The 20719-nt window shown below is 40.6% G+C and overlaps 1 protein-coding gene across 1 annotated transcript in view; it reads left to right on the top strand.

The window, feature by feature from the left end:
* DCP1B (decapping mRNA 1B) overlaps positions 1-13891 on the top strand; it is a 39816-nt gene extending 25925 nt beyond the window's left edge. Inside the window, exons 6-9 of the mRNA XM_041484503.1 lie at positions 2935-3063; positions 3819-4658; positions 11204-11446; positions 13184-13891. Of these exons, the coding sequence (XP_041340437.1) occupies positions 2935-3063; positions 3819-4658; positions 11204-11446; positions 13184-13264 (1293 nt within the window). The 3' untranslated portion in view covers positions 13265-13891. The remainder of the gene's footprint in view (positions 1-2934; positions 3064-3818; positions 4659-11203; positions 11447-13183) is intronic.
* The last annotated feature ends 6828 nt before the right edge of the window (positions 13892-20719 follow it).

Genomic DNA, 20719 nt, shown 5'->3' with positions numbered 1-20719 from the left:
TCTTCAATCTTTCTGCATTTATGGGATTGCCAAGGACATAAAAAATAACACGAAAACTTCCCCCTCGTCTGGGACATGAGTGCTAGGAATGCCTGACCTCTTATGAACAGGATGTCTATGATTTCTTGTATTGCTAGTGATATAAATTTCTAAAGAGTGTGATAAATAAAGGCAATGACAACCATTTTTCTATTTCATGTCAATATGTTTCAGAGCAGTCATGCTTTTTGACTGGTTTATGACATCTGCTTTCTTGTCAGTGTATGTTTTATTACTTGCAGTCTGATGTGCTGAAATTAATTATGAAATATGTTGTTCTCTTCTTTGAATTCTGTGTTTATTCAGTGAAGAGTGTTTTAAAGTGTTGGAAGCTGCAGAATAAGAGCATCAATTTTCAAATTTTTAAGGAATTTTACTCAATTTTTAAGAGTGTAACTAATTTTGAAGTTCCTTGTTCCCAACTTATGTCACACATTTGGAGGTTACATTAAATGCAAAATAGAATACACAGCTTCCTCTTCCTTTTTGAATTGATGGAGCTTTAAGATGCCAAACCACTGAGTTATTTTTTTTAATGTCCTTCTTATACACTTACCTTCTCTTGACCTCTGGTAAGAAAAGCTGGCCTCACTGACAGCCAGGGAGAAAACCAGTTGAAGAGTTGCAAGAGCACAGAACAAAGCATGACAAAATGGGTTCCTCCTTAACCACTGTGCCTTGTCGTGTACTGCAGCACAAGCTCTGCGTTGAACTCTGTGCTGCACAGCTCTTCTCCCAGCATTTAGCATTTCCAGCCTCACATTGTACAGGTGGAGTATGAGTCTCACAACACAGAGCAGTTGTTTGCTTTGAGTATCTCTGACTCCACCAAACTTGCCAAAACCCCCTCAGTGATTTTTCTTGCTCTTTTTGATCCACATGGACCATATGTGTCTAGTTTTGTTCCAGTGCTGCTGAGCCTTTCTTTGACTTGATCTTAGAACCTTTTGATGACTTAGCAATCTTTTGTAGCAGCAGAGCTTTGAACAGGACACCTGACTAAAGGACAGAGCTGTGAGGCAAGGCACAGGAATTGCCAGATGTTCTCTGGTTCTCTCACTGCAGAGCATGGTGGGATTTCTTTCATGCTGCTTTTTGCTGTTTGTTGGTAACAGCATCTGATATCTTCTTTATCTGTCTACCTGACGATTGTTTAAAATGCCATGCTAGTGCTCCCAACTTACTCATCAGCAAGGCTGTGCTCTCCACCTGCCAAAATGGCTTTAAATTCTGAGCTCCAATAGTTACAGATGCCTCTGGAATCATCACAGGCTTCTTTTCCATGTGCTTCTGTGTTTGACAGCAACCTACTAGCCTTGTTATCAAGTCACAGCAATGATACCAAGTCAGGTCAATGTCATTCTTGTGTGTGCTGATGCTCATTTGACTGAGGAATTTGGTCTAAATATGCTCATGTAGTGATAACTCTGTTAAACACTACTGCTTCTCACCTCATTTTTACAGGCTTAGTTCTGTGATTATGCAGGATATGACAGTGGAATCTAAGGTACTTAAGGTTTCTAAGGAATTCAGCCTATTAAAATATCCTGAGGAAATAAGGGTATTATTTAAATTCTGCAGAACTCACTGGGAAATATTCAAGAGGATGTTATCCGTGGTGTTAAAGAAAAAGTTTGTGCTTTTTGCCCAAAAGGTTGGGCTGAAAAACAGCAATGAGAAGATACACTGAAGAAAAGGCAGAATCGTTAGAAAGAGAACTGTTTGGGAGGGGGGAAAGAAAAAAAAAAAAAAAAAAAAAAAAAAAAAAAAAAAAAAAGAAAAAAGAAAAAAAAAGAAGAATAATATATTTCTGTAATGAGGGAGAGCATGTTTTAAATTTTAAATGGTTGTTTCTTCATAACACAGCCAGCATGTTCCATACATAAAAACTGGCTTAATCATAAAAGGTGGCTTTGTACACCCTGTATTTAAATAATAGCTTTTTGCAGTCTGCACAGAAATCTTTCAGACCAAATAATTTTATCTTCCAGTTAGAGTAAATCACCTTGGATAAAAAGGGCTCCAGCTGGCAAACAGGACAGAAAAGCATGGACAGAAACTGAGTAAACACTGACATTTCAAACAGAAATAGTAACAGGAGTTTGCTTTCCTGCTGACAGTAGTGTTCCATGTATACCCAATGCTTTTTTAGTTTCATTGACTATATTCTTCTGTATAGTATCTTATTCACATTTTCCTTTTCCATTTACTATTTCTCTTTCATGAAGCATTTTATGTGTTTTTTCTCTGAATTAAAGTCACACCCATCTCTCTCCACATGACATTTTTGTCCCTGATCATTTTTAGTAGTCTGTCTCTGACCAACTTTTTCATAATAAGAAATCCTACCGATTCTAAAAATTGATTAAATCTTTAATTGCTTTTCTGTACATGTATATGCATCCTGCAAGTTCCAACCATACGAAGATTTATGTAAAAAGAGTTAAGAGTTATTATTCTACTTTTTGACAAAAGCATTTTAAATTATCTTTATGGGCACATTAATCCTTCATGGATCTAAAATACTAGCTGCCTGTTGGATGCAGGAAAAGCATGTCTGTTGCTTGGTTTTTAAGGTGCTTTTAGAAAGTATTTTATGTTTTCGAAGTGCAGGAAAAGCAGAAGGCCAAGAAGAGAACTGAGATTCAAATTAGAGGGAAGTCTCATACTAGGGAAATCTTGGAATCAAGTGTTCAGCTTTATATATGTCTTGTGGTTTTAGAAAATTAGGTTGCAGTTGCTACTGTTCTTCTAATAGCACAATACTTCATCATCAGTGCTGCAGTTAGCATTTCTGGTTATTGAATACCTGGTCATGTCTGTATTTTACTGTGGTTGGGAACTAGGGAAAATACATTCTCACACATACTAAGAAATCCTTTTTTTCTGTTGCAGTGTAAGACCTGCTCAGAGCCAAAACAAATAACCAGTTCCTCTGCAATCTATAACAACCCCAACCTAATCAAACCCATTCCAGTGAAGCCGAGTGAGAATCAGCAGCAGCGAATCTCCCAGCAGAGCAAGGTAAAATCTGTGGTGTTTTCTGACTGCTGCACTGAGTAACAGGAACATTGACTTGAGGTCACTGCAGGAATTTGAGATGGAACCCTGTAAGGAATGATTTTAAAGCACAACTAATCTGGTTTGTAAAAACTCCCTAACCCCCACTGTATGATGTGGAAACACATAAACTACAGACATGCTGTGCTTATGCAACAAAGAAATATTGGTCTTTCAAATTTCAGGTGCTGTTTTGATCACAAGCTGATCTAGTCAATTGCTGCACCACACTTTTTGTGGTGTTCTGTTTGGTTTTTGTTTGTGGTTTGTTTTTGGTTTTTTTTCCCCAGGGGAAATCATTGAAATAAAGAAAAGTCTTCTGGTCTATCTTCAAGCCAAATCACAGTACAAAATCCTAAAAATTGAATTCAGCTGTGACCAGCAGATGCACAAGAAGTGGCTCTACTTCATACACAGGCAGATTTCTGTCTCTTACTAATATTGTACTGATGGCTGTAAAAGAAGATGCTCTTCCATGTTATTTAAAGCAAAGCCACTGCTATGTCTCAGATTTGCTGATTTTCTCCCACATTAGCAGCTTGACAACAGTCTTCTTGCCCTTCCTATGTGACAAAAATATTAAAAATCCTCTTGGGAAAAAAAGAGCATAGCAGCTTTCTCAGCTTTTCATTGAATTCTGCTGCCTAAATATTGTCACCACTTAATGCAACTTCTGCGCGAGGGAGCTGTGTTTACTCTTTTCCTTTGTCCCCTCACAGAACGCAGATCCCGAACCGCAGCACCTGTCTTTGACAGCACTCTTTGGCAAACAGGACAAGGCAGACGGCTCAGAAGCGCTCACGAAGCAGCACCAGGAGAGCCTCCCTGCCAGGCAGGGTGTGGTTCGCTCGCTGTCCTACGAGGAGCCCAGCAGGCACTCCCCCAGCGCAGAGAAGCAGCTGTGCCCCGCCATCCAGAAGCTCATGGTGCGGGGCACAGAGCTCCACCCTCTCGCCGAGTTCCCCGAGAGCCGCCTCTGTGAAAATGGCAGCATCCCCCCCGTGGGGGAGACTTTCACGGGCCTCTTCCAGCCTGTGACTTCGCACGGCATGGCCACGTCTCACGGAGCTCAGGACGCCGCTGGCACTCAGAGCCTACTGCAGAAGCTGCAAAGTCAGCCAGGGTCGGTGGCTAAAATGGAGCCCAGTGCCACAGGACCTGTGAACTCCACAGCTTCCGTGTTCAGCAGGACTCCTGCTCCTGTTGGAGCACCAGCAGCACCAGTGAATAACATGAGCCAGCCCCCTCTGGTGTATTTCAATGGGTCCCTACCAGGCCAGACTTTAGAGGCTCAGACGCTTGGTAAAGAACAATCCAAACTTCCCAGACAGCCGCTTCCTCTCTCTGGCAATCAAGCAGCCAATTCTGGGGTGATTTCACCTCAAGAATTATTGAAAAAACTCCAGATAGTGCAACAAGAACAGCAGCTCCATGTGTCCAGCAGACCAACATTGGCAGCTAAGTTCCCAGTTGTTACCCAGAACACCAATACCCTGAAACCACTGGATTCCTGGATAGAAAAGGCTCCAGGCACAGAAAAACAGAGCACGCTCTTCCAGGTAAATGGGGAATTTCTTCATCATAAATAAAGACAAATCCAGCAGTCTTTTAAACTTGATGCTTTCTGAGGTTAGTCTTGGCTTTGTTGTCCTGCTGCGTGTTGCACATGATTCATTGTGCTACTTTCCCAACATGGAGTAAGTTCTGATTTACCAAGATGTGATATTGTAAATCCTGAAGGCCACATCTCTTACACAGCAATGATGACCAGAAATACTGCAGTGCTGGGCTGTCCCAGAGCCCCTTTGAAAAGTCACCTAGTTTTCACTTGCCATATTGGGCTGTTACGTATAATTGCTTGCTACTCAGTGTAATATTTTGGGTTTAATAATTATTTTCTGCAAAATTAGTCATAGCTTTCTCTGTGTAGATGTGCATTCTTTTGTATGCCAGTTGCTACAGATACTTAAAAGGTCCCTTGTTTTCTAACAGCAGCTTTTAGAACTATTTGTATATTGGTCAGTTAGTTATCTTGTACCACACTGCTACTTCTAGATAATCATTAGCTATTTTTCTTTAATTTGCTGTGTGTTGTTTTGAAAAAGGTCTTGTGCCTGAATGACATCAAAAAAATCTGTTTATTGTGATCCTAGAAGTCAGATGGGTGTCTTAAAAAAATCAGGAGATGTTAAGAGATTTTAGTTTCATTGACTGTATTCTTCTGTATAGCATCTTATTCACATTTTCCTTTTCATTTACTGTTTCTCTTTCATGAAGCATTTTTTGTGGTTTTTCTCTGAATTAAGTCACGCTCTTCTCTCTCCACATGACATTTTTTATGCATTCTGATCACTTTTAGTAGTCTGTCTCCAACCACCTTTTTCATAATGAGAAATCCTACCGATTCTAAAAATTGATTAAATCTTTAATTGCTTTTCTGTACATGTATATGCATCCTGCAAGTTCCAACCATACGAAGATACTGTCTCTCTCTCATGAATACATTTTTATGTTCTTCAGAAAAGCAACACGTGCAATTACAAAATGTCCCATCCAAAACAACTACTGTCTTTAACAACTTCATTTTCTGTATGATTTTCTACATTAGAATGTCTTTACATGTCCTGTCAGGGAATGCATCTAAGCCCTTTTCAGCTTCCTTTTTTGGGGATAGGCTGTGGGGTGCTGGAGTCTGAAGTTACTGATCCCAAGTATTCCCCTTTCCACTGTAAAGTTGAAAAGCTGCTTTTCTATTGTGACTATCCCATTCTTGTATTTCTGTTTTATTTTATCTGTTTCATTCTGTTTTTCTCTTTTATTCTGTTTTTCTAATTCTGTCAAAACCTGATTGAAAGACTACAGGATATTTCAATATGCTAGAAAGTTCTTCTATACATGAAGAGGCTGAAAGAGTCATTTAATAATAAAAGAGCCACATCTGTCACTAAGTTTGTGACAGGTCAAGTTTTCTAATTCCATGAGAGAAGTAGGAGGAATATTAATGTGATACAGCAAATAGCCATCATTATTTTTGTTCTTTTAATTAATGCAGTAGGATTTGAATCTGTATGAAAGAGTTTTTTGGGGATTAGTCATTGAAATTATTCAGAATCAGTTGCTTGCAGATGGTAACTTTGACTTTCCGGTGGAGAGCTAAAGAATTAAAGGAGGATCCAAAGTCAAACAAATTGATTTGTTTTCACTGGGAATGGAACTTGCCTGCTTTAAATGTAAGAAATTGTGTGATTCACTGGTACATGTACTGATAGCATGAGGGAGGACATAATGGAGGTAAAAGTGAAATGAGGCAAGTCCAGGCTCTACATTGTAAGTCAGTATGCATGAATAAAACATAAGGAAATATGCTGATGTATTTTTCAGATGAAAAATCCCTACAGGTGCTGCTATGGCAAATGACTTTAATTTTGTATATATGAAAAAGACAGTGGTGCCAGTATTAGCTGCAATATGGAAAGGCAATTCCTGAGGTCTGGTCTAATGCAATTGCAACAGTTTGGCTGCTTGAGTTTGGATAGAACAGCAGCTTGTGAGAAAAGAAAAGTCTTCTCTAGAACAGGGCTCATTCACTGTGATTATTGCTGCAAGTTTGCCTTAAAAAAAAAAGCAGCAACTGATATTCTCAGTCTTCCTTTGCAGGGCTGTGAGCAGAACAAGGAGACTGAGGCTGTCGAGGAGTGGCTTCACAGGCTGCCACAGCTGTTATCAACACAAAATATTAGATGCATTAAATTTGGAGATTTAATGCATAGGCTAAAAATGATAACGAAAGTGTCACTAATTATTGCTTGGGACACCTAAAGCTGTGCAGTCTGGGAGGAATGGCCTCTTTCATGTGCAGCAGATTGCCACAAAAGCAGGGAGGCTAAAAATGAAGGAAGGACTCTGTTCCTTTGGAAGCCATGAATTAGCCACACAAAACATGCCTGCTTTTGAAAAACAACCTGGAAGATAAAAAACAACTTTTAAAACCAACATTAATCTTTTTATAATATTATCCTTGCAGTAGACCAGAGGCTTCAAGTGCTGCCATGCCTGCAGAGTAGATATGAGTGAAATTGAATTGGCACAAATATATCTGCACATGCTCATGCAAAATTGATCAAAGCAGATTCTGACAATAAGTGCAGCAAAAAGGTTTGTTCTCTGTAATTATTTGTCTTTTGGTATTGCCTCTCCTACTATGCTTCAGCATACAGAAAAAGCAAAAGTCTGACAGGAATAGAGAGATTTCTGAGCAGTGTCAGTTGTTGGAAAAATCAGATTAAAGGAACACCCTAAATCGATCAGCAGCACTAAGAAAATGTAAGCAATAGTCCTTTCCACAACTGACACATTACAAGTCCAAGTTTAAATTGGCTTCTGCTGCATCTCCATATGGTACAAGAACTGTCTCCCACATGAAAAGGAAGAGACCAGTTACCAAAAAATGGGAAAGAAAAAAAAAAGAGAAAAAAGTAAAAAAGCAAAAGCCAAAGAATAATACTTGGAAGCATTTAGCCTGGTCTGGTGCCAGCCCTGTTTTGTGAAATATTCCTTATGCAGACAGTGAGTAACGTGTGCTTAAGAGACAATAAAAAAGCATTCATCTACAGTGGGCTTTTAGGGATATGTTTAGCGTTAGGCATGTGTTATCCTGATTATAGATACATGCATGCTTAAGGGTTTATGTTAATCAGAATTATGGTTTTAAAAGTGCTTGCAGTAACCCAGACACAAATTTATCATTTCTTCAGAATTCCACATATCTTGCAGCTCATTTTTTGCATTTCTTGGAGCATTTTTCCATCAAGAATGTATTTTGTACATTATGTTACATCTTCTGAGTATGTGCATGAAACTCCATTTCTGCGGTGTGAGCATCAAGCATCACAGCACTGCTTCTCTGTTGTCCTGACTGCAGTTTCAGCAATTGTGTAATGCAAATAGGTGCATTAAACTTGATTCAAAAAGTAATTTCAGCTTCTGTAGCTAAACATCAATTAAAATATTCTAAATTAAACTTGAAAGACAAAGCAATGTTAGCATTTTAGCCAGCTTTGTTTTAATTAACTGCCTTTAAAGTTCCACAACCATTCTTAGAATTATGTTCTCATTTTTAAGCAATGCCTCTGAAAACTGTTTAGGTCCACAGCACACACTGGATGCTGGTGTTCCAGAGGAGCACTTGGTCCACCTGGGATTCTGTTCACACAGGAAGCCACAGAGGTGCCAGTTTGCATTGCAGGAGACCCAGTGCACTCCTTGGTTGTGGTGGTATGTGAATTTGCCAGCTATGGTGTCATCCAGCTGCCAACAGCCACACACAACACCAATCTGATATCTTAGTGAGCATTTGGGCTTCAGGGAAAGGATGTTAGATACTGCACCAGTTATTCTGCACATTTTTCTTGTTCTTACTTCACTGCTGCACAGCTGACGGCAGACTCCTACTCTGTTATTAGTGACTCAGAGATTTAAGTGTTGACCTGACAGCTGGAGATAATGGATGAAGAAGCAGCTCAGTTTCTATGGGCAAGAAGTTGATCAACAGATTTTTGGAAGGGCTGTTGTGACTGGTGAGAAGATACTCAAAGCTAAAAGATTGGTCCAAAGGCTGTTAGTGTCCCTACAGAGCATTTACAGTGCCTTCTGCAAAAGCATGGTGTTACAGGAATTGTACTGGTAATGCCAAGATCTGCATCCTGTTTGCTGGTGGGTGTCAGTTGTCCCAGTGACTCAAGGTGATCTGAGATGAATCTCAACTGAAAATTTTGCTTTATTTTTAAAACAAGCCCCAAACAATCTTGTTTTTTATGTAAAGTTTGTTCAATGGCAGAAGCTTTGAGCTTGAGCTGTTAGCAAAAAACACATTCTAACATTAAGGACAGACATAAGTGCTATGGACTGAAAAAAGGCACATATACTCTCTATTCTCCTTCTGACACAGTGTTTGAAGTTGTGCATGACCCTGTAGATGTTGGCTGTGTCACCAGCAGATGGCAATATTGCTCATTCCATATAGTTTCCATATGCTTGGCATGTCCTACCTAACAAACCTTTCTATCCAGAGAAGACAAAGCTTTCTTCATGTGTCCTTTAAACCACAACATGTGTTTGTCAGGAGGAGCTGTGTATCATTAAGGGCACAGTTTGTCTCAGGTTTTGTTTGTTTGCCTTGGGCAAATGAGAAAAATATCTTTAGATTTGGAAGGCTGTGTTATCTGGGGCTGACAGAGTCTGCTGTAGATTAAGCTCTGTTAGTGGGGCACTGTATCTCCTCCAGCTGCTCCCAACCTTCCCTTTGCAGGAGGTTTCTGCCCTTGTAGAGCAGTTTTGTATATGCATTCTTGAAATCACATTAGGAAGAATCATCTTGTTTAAGCAAGCCCTGCCAATTTTGCTGGAGGTAAATTAAAGAGAAGTTGCTGCAGCAGAGTGGATGAGTAGAGCAGAAGCATTGGGATGAGTATCTGGGGGTAGCTGGTGTTCCACAGGCAGGACAAGTTCTGTGCAGAGTCTGAAGGTCTCACTCTACAGAGGGATGTCATCTTTGCACTCACACTGGTTTTCTTCTAAAATGAGTGTTGTTTTTCAAGGTGTGCAAACCTTCAGTCAGTTTGTAATACCTCTGCTCAGAGGCTTGGAACACAGACCTGGTCATTGCTGTTTTGATTACACACTGTGGGGTTGGAAGAAGGCTGTAGTCTAGAGTTTTGTAGTACTCTCTGTTTGAGAAACAGACACAATATTTACCTAACTGGGTAAATATTGGGAGGAAAAAAAGCGAGACTTTTGTATTAGGTGTGTATTGCATGCTTTCTTTCCTGACCCCTAGCCTTTCTGCTTCCTTAAATTTCCCATAAAACAGCATGAAATCTCAATCCTCTTTGTTTCTATTTCTCTTTATATCATGGTCTCACAAAAATTGTTCAGAAATGTCTTGGGTAGAACAATGATAACTGGGAGAGAGACGATCTACAAAAATGTGACTGTTCTTTAGTGCTAATCTGTGTGGTTTTGCATATCTAGGAGATCAAGCTCAGTTCCATTTTCTTAACCTTAATTTTTCTTCAAAATTGAAATGGAATCCAGGACACAGACTGAAGTGATTCAGTAGCCTTTCACCTTAATATGGTAGCAATAAATTGTGCTCCAGTCTAAAAGGGAGGAGCTTTGGTGAGCTTGTATCAATTCCTTTGCATGTACTTGAAAAAGATTGGATACTTGAATAGCAAGAAGATGGCTGATTAGGATAAGATTTATTACTGGAATTACCTGGAGAGAGATCTGATGTCTACAAGCTGAATGAATTAACTTTCTATTATGTTGTATATTACATATGACAGTATTTGCTAATGTTATATCTGATAGTATTTGTTAATCTGCATGTTTTACAGTTCCAAGGTTCACTGCAAAATGTGAAGGTGAAAGTTATTTGGCAGATGTGCAGATTAGTGAGGTTAGGATACTGAGGGAACTGCTGCAGCACCAAGGTTCTCTTTGAGGGCCACTTTGATTTTGTCAGTGGTGTGTTGGTTGTGTGTCTGTTCTGTTTCTGGCAGTGCCATGAGCTCACTATGGATCTTTAGCTAAATCACTGAATCTATGGGTTTGTTTTCTCTCTCCTTAAGTAAAATGAGAAGGTAAAATACACACATATATTTATTTATAAAGTAATTTGAAAGTTATAATTGGAAAATGCTTTCTAGTATTAGGTACAGGGGTTAGTCTTTAACAGTGATATTTGCATGTCTCATGGTCTCAAAGATAGAACTTCCTGACTTGCTGTCCCTGCATGGAAGATGTTACGGCTGCATTCTCAAAGTGCTGATATTTAATAGTAGTCTGATTCCTGTAATAAAATGCTGTTGTCCTAAGATCATTTGCCTGTCAGATAGATTTACCACACTTGAATCCATGTCTGCAATCTCAGATTGGATGGAAGAGCTTTTAATCTGGAAGCAGATCCTAGAGATGGCGTTGAGCTGGAGTTTCACCTCACAGTATTGAGCCCACTGCCAGTCTCTCCGCAGCTCTCCCCAGCTCCATTCCCGCAGAGCTGAGCAGACAGCTTTACCTGACACCTGTGTTTTTATCCGCACAGGTCATCTCCCCTCAGCGCATCCCTGCCACCGTGAGCCCCACCCTGCTGATGTCCCCCATGGTGTTCGCCCAGCCCACCCCTGCTCCGCCCAAAGCTGCTGAGAGCGGGCGCTCGGCCGCGGCGATCCCCGAGGCCGGCTCGGCCAGCCTGCTCCTGCCCCTGCCGGCCCCAGAGGCAGCCCTGGCCAGCAGCACCTCCATCACCAAGATGCAGCTGCAGGAAACACTGCTACACCTCATCCAGGTACAGCGCCACGAGTTCTCCCACTTGGCTTAAAATCCTGCTGCCCGTTTTGATACAAGCGCCCTGTAATTGTTGTGTCTGTCTGAAGGCAAAATGAAATTAAATAGATATTGGAAGTTGGGCTGCTTGTGCCAGGGTGATGCCATAGGCTGTCCTTGCACACGGCTGGCTCAACTGTGTTTTGATTAATGCATCTGATTTGGGGTTCAGGAAAGGTAATAAATTTGGTGGAAAAGAACAAAGATGACTGAAAGCTTTGTAAGGTCAGCCGCTGAGCCAGAGAGACATCTATTATATTTTTAGCCAAGGATAAATAATGGGTGATTATCCTAGCTGCCAAATATTTCAGAGATGTGTGTTAGCAGTAAGAGGAATTCAGATGGGAGATTAAAATTGCAGGATGAGTGTGAGCAACTTTAAAATATGGGCTAGATAGCATGAATGTATGTTAATTCAGTTTAGCATTTGAAATAGAGAATTACATTAAATAAAATTCCTTTTCCTGCAGTTTTTCAGGTTTAATTATGACAAAGCATTAACAATGTTATATATGATTGTTTACTGCTCTGGCATAATGCTTAATTATAATTTTTTTTTTCCCTTAACTTGCTATGTGAGTAATATCTGAAGAGTTGAAGTTGAGGAGAGATTACATAACTAAAACCCTGGCTGCAGAACACAAGGGGCAGAGAAACACGTCCAGTTTGTAGGTCAAAACTATGCCTATATGGCTTTGGAATAAAGTTAAAACTCATTATTGTAAGTTACTTAAAATGTTATTTAAGTTACAAATTCAGAAAAGAAATAGTATCTTTAACAGGCCGGAGGGCTTTCTCATTTTTCCTTGTACTTTTATTTTGGGATTAAAAAAAATCACATTATCTTGCCTTTACATACTTTGAGTGTCTGGATACTATTAAGACCATACATGAAGATAAAGAGGAAAAACTAGTCAAGGAAAATCAGGGTTTACGCTCTGTAACTTTGTACTTGTAAAATATATATTTAACCCTGCTATTCTTGGTGATAGTTAAGATTAACTGAGTTACCTTGAAATTATTCACTGCCAATTTGTTGGCTGTCATTTTCCATTATATAAAACTACAATCTTGGATGCACCTAATTTTCCTTAAATATTATCTTGATTGTAATTATCCTCATATGTTTATGTGAGCTACTTATAACATTCTTTCTTAATGTGGGCTGACTCATTCTTGCAAAATGTTCTTCAGAAGGAAAAAGTTAAGCATCAGAGCAAAAGGAGAAGCATCTTAGGGAGCAGTAAGCCTAAAAGAGCTAAACAAGATGCAATGATTTTCCCAGGTAGGATTTTGGTGTAGGATCACAATCCTGAGTATTTCATTATTCCTTCAGACATGCTTGGAATTATCCCTGACCTGATAGAGGATACAACTTAAGGAAGTCCCTAGATAAATGAGGGCAAAGAAGTGAAATAGCAGGGTTGTAATTTCAGTATTGTCACTGAGCTATTATGCAACAATACTGGACTCAATTTAAATGCACAGTGAGTTTAGAAAATCTTCTTTCTGTGTACTCATTGCTCCTTGCTGAGGTGCAGTCATGGGAAATGAAACAGATCTTCGGTGAAGGAAAGGGCTTTGCTGTTCTCTTTTTTAAAAAAGAATAAGACTAAGAAAGTGTCAGGTTCATAAAACTGAATAACCTAATCTCTTTACTCCAGTTATTCTGGTAACAATTACCTGGTTTGTTTTTCAGAATGATGACAACTTCTTGAACATTATTTATGAAGCTTATCTCTTCAGTGTGAGGAAGGCAGCAATGAAAAAGCCTATGTGAAAGATCATCTCTTCAATCAATTTCCACGGCTTCCTGAACTCCAGGAAGAAGATTTTGAAATTTTCAAGTATGATTGTGTTTGAAGACATGAATGGTCTTAGGCATTTTGCATACACTCAGATTTTCCTTGTTGGCAAATACTTGCTGTACTGAGAAAGAAAGTGACCAGAAATGGATTGTGCCTTTAGCGAGGGAAGCGTCACAACGCTGAAGAATGAATCACAAAAACATCTTAACTTATTTTTCTTACCCTGGTCCATACTTCGAGTTGGTTTCCCGGCATAAGTACTCGGTTCTCAGGATGCAGTTTCCTTTTTCACTTGCAGCGTGGTTACTCGTTGCCGAGGGATTTGTCCCTGGTTTCCCGAGCCGTCCTGCGCCGCTGTCCGGGGAGCGCGCCCGTCCCCGACCACATGGTGGCAATGTTGGACTATTTTTAGGACCATCAAAATCCGGCTGAAATCTTGGAAAAGGCGCTTTCGGGAAGACTGATCATCGTATTTAGCTGTCTGCAAAGCAATTTAGAAGAAGTGTCATGACTTCCCCCAAAATTTTTGTAGGAAAATCTTTTTCTATTTTGACAAGAATATTTTTAGCTAGATGTAGGGATTCTGCAGGTGTTCGAGGAATTGGGGGGGATGGGGGGGTGGGTTTGTGAATGTACTTTGCTGTCACAGAACTCTGGGGTGACACTGGATTCATCTTTCTGTTATTCCAGGTCCAATCTGCATAATTATAAGCAATGTGAAAATTTGTTAAGGGAAATGCTACCTGGTGTCATTTTTTTTAAGTGTGTTCCTGGAGCACAGGAATTTCATTGATCCATTTCTAAAGAAAATAAAAATGGATAATCCCTCCTATGTGCTGATTTCATTTTATTGCACCATGGGCTATATATTTAGTTTGTATGACTCGAAAATGTTTTTACACTTGGCAGAAGACACATGAGGTTTTAAATCAACTAGAATAACTGATTGAAAGGATTTTTATGTATATTTTTATTAGCATCTGCTGCTGAAGTGCCAGTTTACTACAGTTTAGGAATACACAGTTGTTGCTGAGGAGGCATTTCTTCTGTGGGCGCAGAGAACCCAAACTGTAATCCATGAATGATTATTCAATCTCCTTTACTGTGGGCATTGACGTAGGCACAACTCAGTAGCCTCATCTGTGGAAGTTCTTCTGTGTCAGTTTGGCTACAGGTTTCAATCAGTAGAGTTGTAATAAGCAAACAGTTCCTCCTGCCCCATGCAAGGGTAGGGGGGATTTGCTGCCATTTCTTGGGAAATGCTCTAAATACATAGGGAAAAAAATGTCAAGAGATACTTTCTTTATTCACATAAGCAAATAATCCCAAGAAACTGCTGGAGTTTCCCTACACTGAGTAACTGGTAGGCAGCAAGTCACACTCTGGTTGCATGTTGTTAGTTTATGATTCTTGCAGAGTCAGTGAAATACAAGTGTTGAGCAGATACCAGGAGAAGCAGATTTAAAGATAGCAAATTCTAATCCTGTGGCCTTCATAATTTATGTAGCCTTTATAATTGATGGGATTCTACTGAGTTAATTGGTATTATTTCAGAATGAACTGGTGTGGAAGAAATTGCAATCTACACAAAAGAGCTTGAAACTAAATACATGCATAATTGGTGTCTGTGATGTTGGATTATCTGGGAGTGCAATTTAAAGATGATGAGGACACATAGTTAAGACCTCGTTTGACATGTAGAACTTCGTAATTGGTGGGTAAAAATAATCCTTAAGCATCTCAAGCTGTCTGGATAATAGATTTTCTAGCTATGGGGGAAATATTTTATTTACAAAAAGGTAAGTAGAGGTTTTAAAAACATTCTTATTTATTAGTTGTCAGAGCAATTTACAGAAATTAAAGGCATATTTTTTACAACATCTGTTAACTCTGGGTGATTATGAAAACTGTGGTATTGGCATTATGCTTGACAAGCTGAGGCTTATCTTAAAGCAGACAAGGATTGAGGTAATTCAGGGTTTCTTTTCACTGCCCTCTCTTCTGGTTACATCTCCACCAAGTAATGCTGGCAGAATTGGATTTCTCTCACTGTATTGCACTGTAAGGGATTTCTGGGATTATTCAGAAGGCATAAACTTGCCTTTTGTGGAGTGAAGAAAGATTGTTGCTAAAGAATGGAGGTGCTGTTTTAAAGTCTATCCTGCTTACCAAGAACAGCAGTGGTAAGAAGATAGAACAAGCTCAGAAAGAAACCCTGAGTTTTGTGACAATGAGCAGAAGAGGAAAAGTAGTGAGAGAAATCTGATGAGAAATGAAGCCAAACTTCGTGTCTAGGTTTCCATCTCAGAGGAGAGGATCTGCTTCATCAGGTGCACTTGAGAACTGGAGACTGAGCTTGGGGTCATACTGGAGTGTACAGCTGACCCATGTCCCTTTCTACTGCAAACTGGAGTACCTGGCTCAGAAAAAGGCTTTATCCAGAAATGCAGTTGGAGTGTCATGGAAACCTGGGGGATTCTCATGGAATACTGAAAACTTCATCTCTGCCTTTTGGCATTGTGGGTTTTTAGCAGCTCTGTATTGGCTGGGAGTGTCTCTATGCAGCCAGGTCTGTGCATGACACCAAAAAGGGTGTTTTGGATATCAAATATGGTGAATTTGATATCAAATTTGGTGAATATGAATGAACCACCTCTGAATATGGTGGTTGCAAACACTGGGATTCCTCAATTTTATTTTTTTTTTTAAAGACTGTTAGAACTATGAGCTCTTAGGCTAACAAGGCCTTTTGAGAAAAAAAGACTGCAGCAGTTTAGAATTGCCTTTCTTTGGGCATGTTTTGTTTTTTCTTCATCTGAATATGGAAAAAAAGAGAGCAAGTAGAAAATCAGAAAGTATATAAGGATCACATTAACTCTACTTTAGATGATTTCACAGTATGCATGTGTAATTGTATTGTTTATGCACTTCTTGTGATACTGCTCATTTTGAGTTGTGGTTTTTTGGTTTTGTTTTCTTCCAGCAGAATTAAATAACTCGTACATTTGGGACCAGCAAGAATTCCAGACGGAGCTGCACCAGTGCTTTATGCATTAATCCCACTCTCAGCCTTGAGTTGATATTAATTTTCAGTGTAGTTCCACTTAACCACCTTCCTTAAAAAATTCCACACCTATTAAACTAGAGTGAGAAGACAAGGAGTAAAAAGTCAGTGAAACACTGAAGCATCATTTCTGTCCGTGTCTCTCATGGAAATCCACAACACTCAGTGAAAGCATCCAAATGTTTTCTCACAGAAAATTCCACTCCTAAATTTGATTTTTATTCACTAGCTCTCTGTTGTTCCTGCTTGTTGTAGCTGCAATGAGGATAATTAAAATTGTGCAGCAAAATAAAATTTCCCAGGAGCAGGATGCAGCTGAACAGACAGGATGCTCCACCTCCTCTGACAGCCTGTTTAGAAAGTGTAGAGCTTTGAACTTCAGTCATAAAAGCAGTGGGTATTGGAGATACCAGTGTCCCTTTAGGACATTAAAATCATAGTTCAGTATTTTAGCAAACTTGGAAGTATTTGCTAAGGAAAAGGCAAAATTAAAAGACATTTTTCAGTAAGCATTGGAGGCTCTAATGAAAAAAATGTTATGAGAAGGCAGCTTTACCCAGAGAGGTCCATGAAACCTAGAGAAAGGCAAAATTCCACTCCTGGAGATGAATAATGCGCTAAAAATTTAATCCTCAGTCAACCTACAGTAAACTTTACTGCTACTTCTGAAGACTTTTAAGAGACTCTTAGAAGTCTTTGCCTGTTCCAAACTCCTTTGAATATCTCTAACAAGCTTGCTCTGGCCTTTAGCTGTAAATCTGTGCACAGCTCAGGTGGGAATACTGGAGCAGGGAGCTTGGCATATACGAGCTGCAAGTGGAAAATGGGGTTCTGCAAGACACTGAGCAAACAAAGGCTGTGGCTGTATGAATACTTTGAGCTGGTTTTGCTGCTGGAGAGAAAGGCCATCCCAACCACCCACTTTAGCTGCTCATCCCTGCTCCTACACCAGCCTTTTCTGCCTTTTCCCATAGTTTTTCTCCTTTTTTTTTAAGATGGCTACACTGTGCCATGTGTTGCAGCAGAATTAATGCAGAATCGGTTGCCAAGGTTGGGTCTGGTGTTGTGGGGCTCAGAGGGAAGGCCAGGCACTGGATCAGGGCATGGATGGGTTCTGCAGCCCTGGGCTGGGATGTGGGCAGGGCTGAGAGAGGCAGGAGCTGCATTGAACTGATCTGAGTTGTAAGAGCCTAAATGAGGGATGTGGGACTCCAGGCAGCTCTTCCAAATGCAGTTTATTGTATCCAAGACATTACAGTCCAAGCAGTCCAGGGTCATGGGTGACAGAGCCTGTGCCTACAGCTGTCAGCTCCAGCTGCAGCTGTAACCTTAGCTTGGGTTACAAACGCATTATAGACTTTGCTGAGCATCTTACAGAAGAATCAATCTATACCTTAACTTTTACCTATAGCCCATCATAACTACTATAATTACCATATTCATGTTACTATTCTCCAATCACTAAAAGTTAGTACATTACAGTTTAAGCTAAAGTTGTTTTTCAGTTTTCTTTCAGTAGAAAATTGAGACCTTTTTTCTACTTGCAACATCTGCTGACTTGTTTGCCTGTGCTATCTTTCTGCTTGGTAAAAACATCTTCTTGTTTGAGGTGAGTTTCTCCTTTGCCCCAAGCCATAAAAACCCCTTCTAACTAACATACCCTTTGCCTCCTTGGTTATCCAGTAAGACTGGCTCAGCAATTCTTTTCTTCTATATGAAAACTTGCTTTCATTTCTGTTCCTTCTTCAGATTCTACATTCAAAATTTCTGCCAAGCATCCATATCTGTGAGACTTCCTTGTCAAACTTTTAGTCTTCCCAGCACTGAGGTGTTGGGGAAACTGGGATCCAAAGGCTCTGCCTCTTGGCTGACATCAAGACTTGGGAAATGCCCCAAGTCCCAAAAGGTGACTTTGTTGTAGCCCCTACCTTGGCTGACTCTGGGAATCCAGGAGTGTTTGCAGGTCCCCTCCCACGGGCAGCTGCTGATCCCGAGCCTAATCTCAGCGCAGACCCGGCGGGAAGATGGGATCTGGCCAGGGCAGCTCTCAGCACAGACCCAATTTAGAGAGGGGGATTAGAGTGTCTGGGCTAAAGTTAGCCCGGGCAGCACCTTCCCCAGCCTGTGCTGAGCCTGCACTGGCACCACTGGCAGCCCCTGCCTTTCCTCAGAGTGCAGCAGAGCGGGGCATCAATCTGCCCTTCAGATTTGTGGGGTTTTTTAATTTAATGGAGATGATACCTTCAAACCAGAACAGTGTTCAGATATAAATCTGGCCAGCATGGAAGTGAATGTGAAATGCAGGAACCACCTTGCTTTAAGTATAGCTGAAAAAAACTACTGAAACAAGCAGGAAATAAATACTGGAAAGGGTAAAGTGGAGAGGAAAAGGAGATTTTTACGTCACTTTAAAGAATAGATTTTGGAGAAAATATGTTTAATGTAGGAATGCCTTTCCTTTATATCTGTTGTGAAAAGAATTTGAGTTTCAAGTAATCTCCATGCTTCTTCCTTTCAATAGGTGAGCAACAACATTAAAAAATCCAATAAATTAATTTAGAATAAACATCTGGTGTGCACAATAGGAAGTCACTGCACATTTTCTGAGAGCAGCAGCTTCAGTCAAAGAGGTAATAAAAAAACCCCACACAACATTTTTTAAGCCATTTGGAACATATATTAATTAAAATATGTTTTTTTCTCTCTTTGGACACAAATGCCACCAAAAAAAGCAAGGTAAGCCCTGTAAAGGCAGAAGGAAAAACTCTCCAGCATGTGACTAAACAAGAGAAAAGAAAGAGAAAGGATAACATCTTCCTATCAGCAAGAGAGTATCCTGCTTCCATGCCACGAGGGAACTCTGGAAAATGATGGCATTCCTACAGCTGCTACTGTGTGCACAGAGGGATATTAATCCCATGGTTCGATCCTACATAAATTTTAACATTTTTCTTGCCCAAGTGCTTCTGCCACGCATCTCTGGTTACACCCTTTGTCTGCAGGTACGGCCACCCATCCTGAATTTCTTCACCAAGACCTGAAATCTGCTTCTCAAACATCCTAGAAGGGAGAGAGAAATTATTAATATGTCACTTCAGAACCCTGCCCACCTGTGGGTTTTTCTTCAGCACTTGACTGTAAATACGAGGTTGAGAGGGAGAGAGGAAAGGAGCGTGCAGGCTCTTGGCAGCCCTCCCAGAGCTGGGCTACTCAGGCTGGGAACAAAAGCTCTGTTTTCCTTCATTTTTACTGCTGCTTTGCAGTCTGGCTCAGCGGCAGCTGCCTGCTTTCTGCCTGGAGCAGTAGCCCCAGACCTACCACTTAGCAGAAGTGCCTGCATTTCATTCATCTGAGCAGGGTTTCTTCGTGCCTGAGGCTCCCCTCCTGGATCCTTATCAGGGAAGTCCTGCCTCTCCTGGCTTCTGCCATGGATGCAGTGACTGTGGCCAAGAGCTTGAATCAGGGAAGCTGCCAAGTTGCAGAATTCTACCAAAGTTCAGGAATCACCTACTGAATGCGGGAAGTCTGGCAGCAGAGGTGACATTCCCGTCCCTGTCAGAGGTGTGTTTGCAAGCAGCATCATCCTTTTGCTTCTGCTGTCTCACCCTCTTTCCCTTCTCCTGTTTTTACCCCTGAAGGCCAAAACCTTGTGCTTCCAAGCCATCTGTGCCCTCCTCTTTACCCCCAATTCCTAAAATCACCACCTCCAGTTCCTCCAAAGCAGCTGCAGAGAAATGCAACCCTTGTCTGTGCCATGAGCAAGCACAGGCCATCACCGGGGGCTCCTTTCCTGTCCATGACATCCCACCAAATGTGTGCCACGGCTTAGGAATGTCTCAGAGCATCAGCAGGACCACAGGTGAAGATGATGAATCCTGTAACAAATAAAAGCATTGTTGTCTTTGAGAAAAGTCCCTCCAGGGATCATAAAACAGGAGCTGCATCAAGGGAAAGGTAGAGGGAATGAGCAGAACTGTAAAGTTGAGGAGTCTCCAGTTAACTCCTTTGTCTGAGAGATATGAAGAAATTATGTAATCAAGAAAGTCAGTAAGGACTTCGAAATTAGTGAATAGTTCTAAAGAGGTGTGAAAACCGGAAATTTTCAGCTCAACTTTAGGGGCAGAAGTGAAGGTATGGAAATCAGAAGAGGGAGCAGAGAGATAGGAAAGTACAAACGGAACATTATTTTGTTTTGGGAAAAAAACAAAATCAAGGAAAGTCAAGGAAAACTTTCACTTCCTTAGCTAAAAGCAGACATTTAGAGAGCATTAAATTTCAGGCCACTCAGCTAATCCCTCACTGCAGGGGCTGCTAAATCCAGCAGACAAAGGCTGGCCAGTGTCGGTGCAGTGCGCACTCACAT

Source organism: Pyrgilauda ruficollis, unplaced genomic scaffold (genome assembly GCF_017590135.1).
Source record: "Pyrgilauda ruficollis isolate IOZ18807 unplaced genomic scaffold, ASM1759013v1 scaffold66, whole genome shotgun sequence".
NCBI lineage: Eukaryota > Metazoa > Chordata > Aves > Passeriformes > Passeridae > Pyrgilauda > Pyrgilauda ruficollis.
This window is presented reverse-complemented; position numbering and strand designations above follow the sequence as displayed.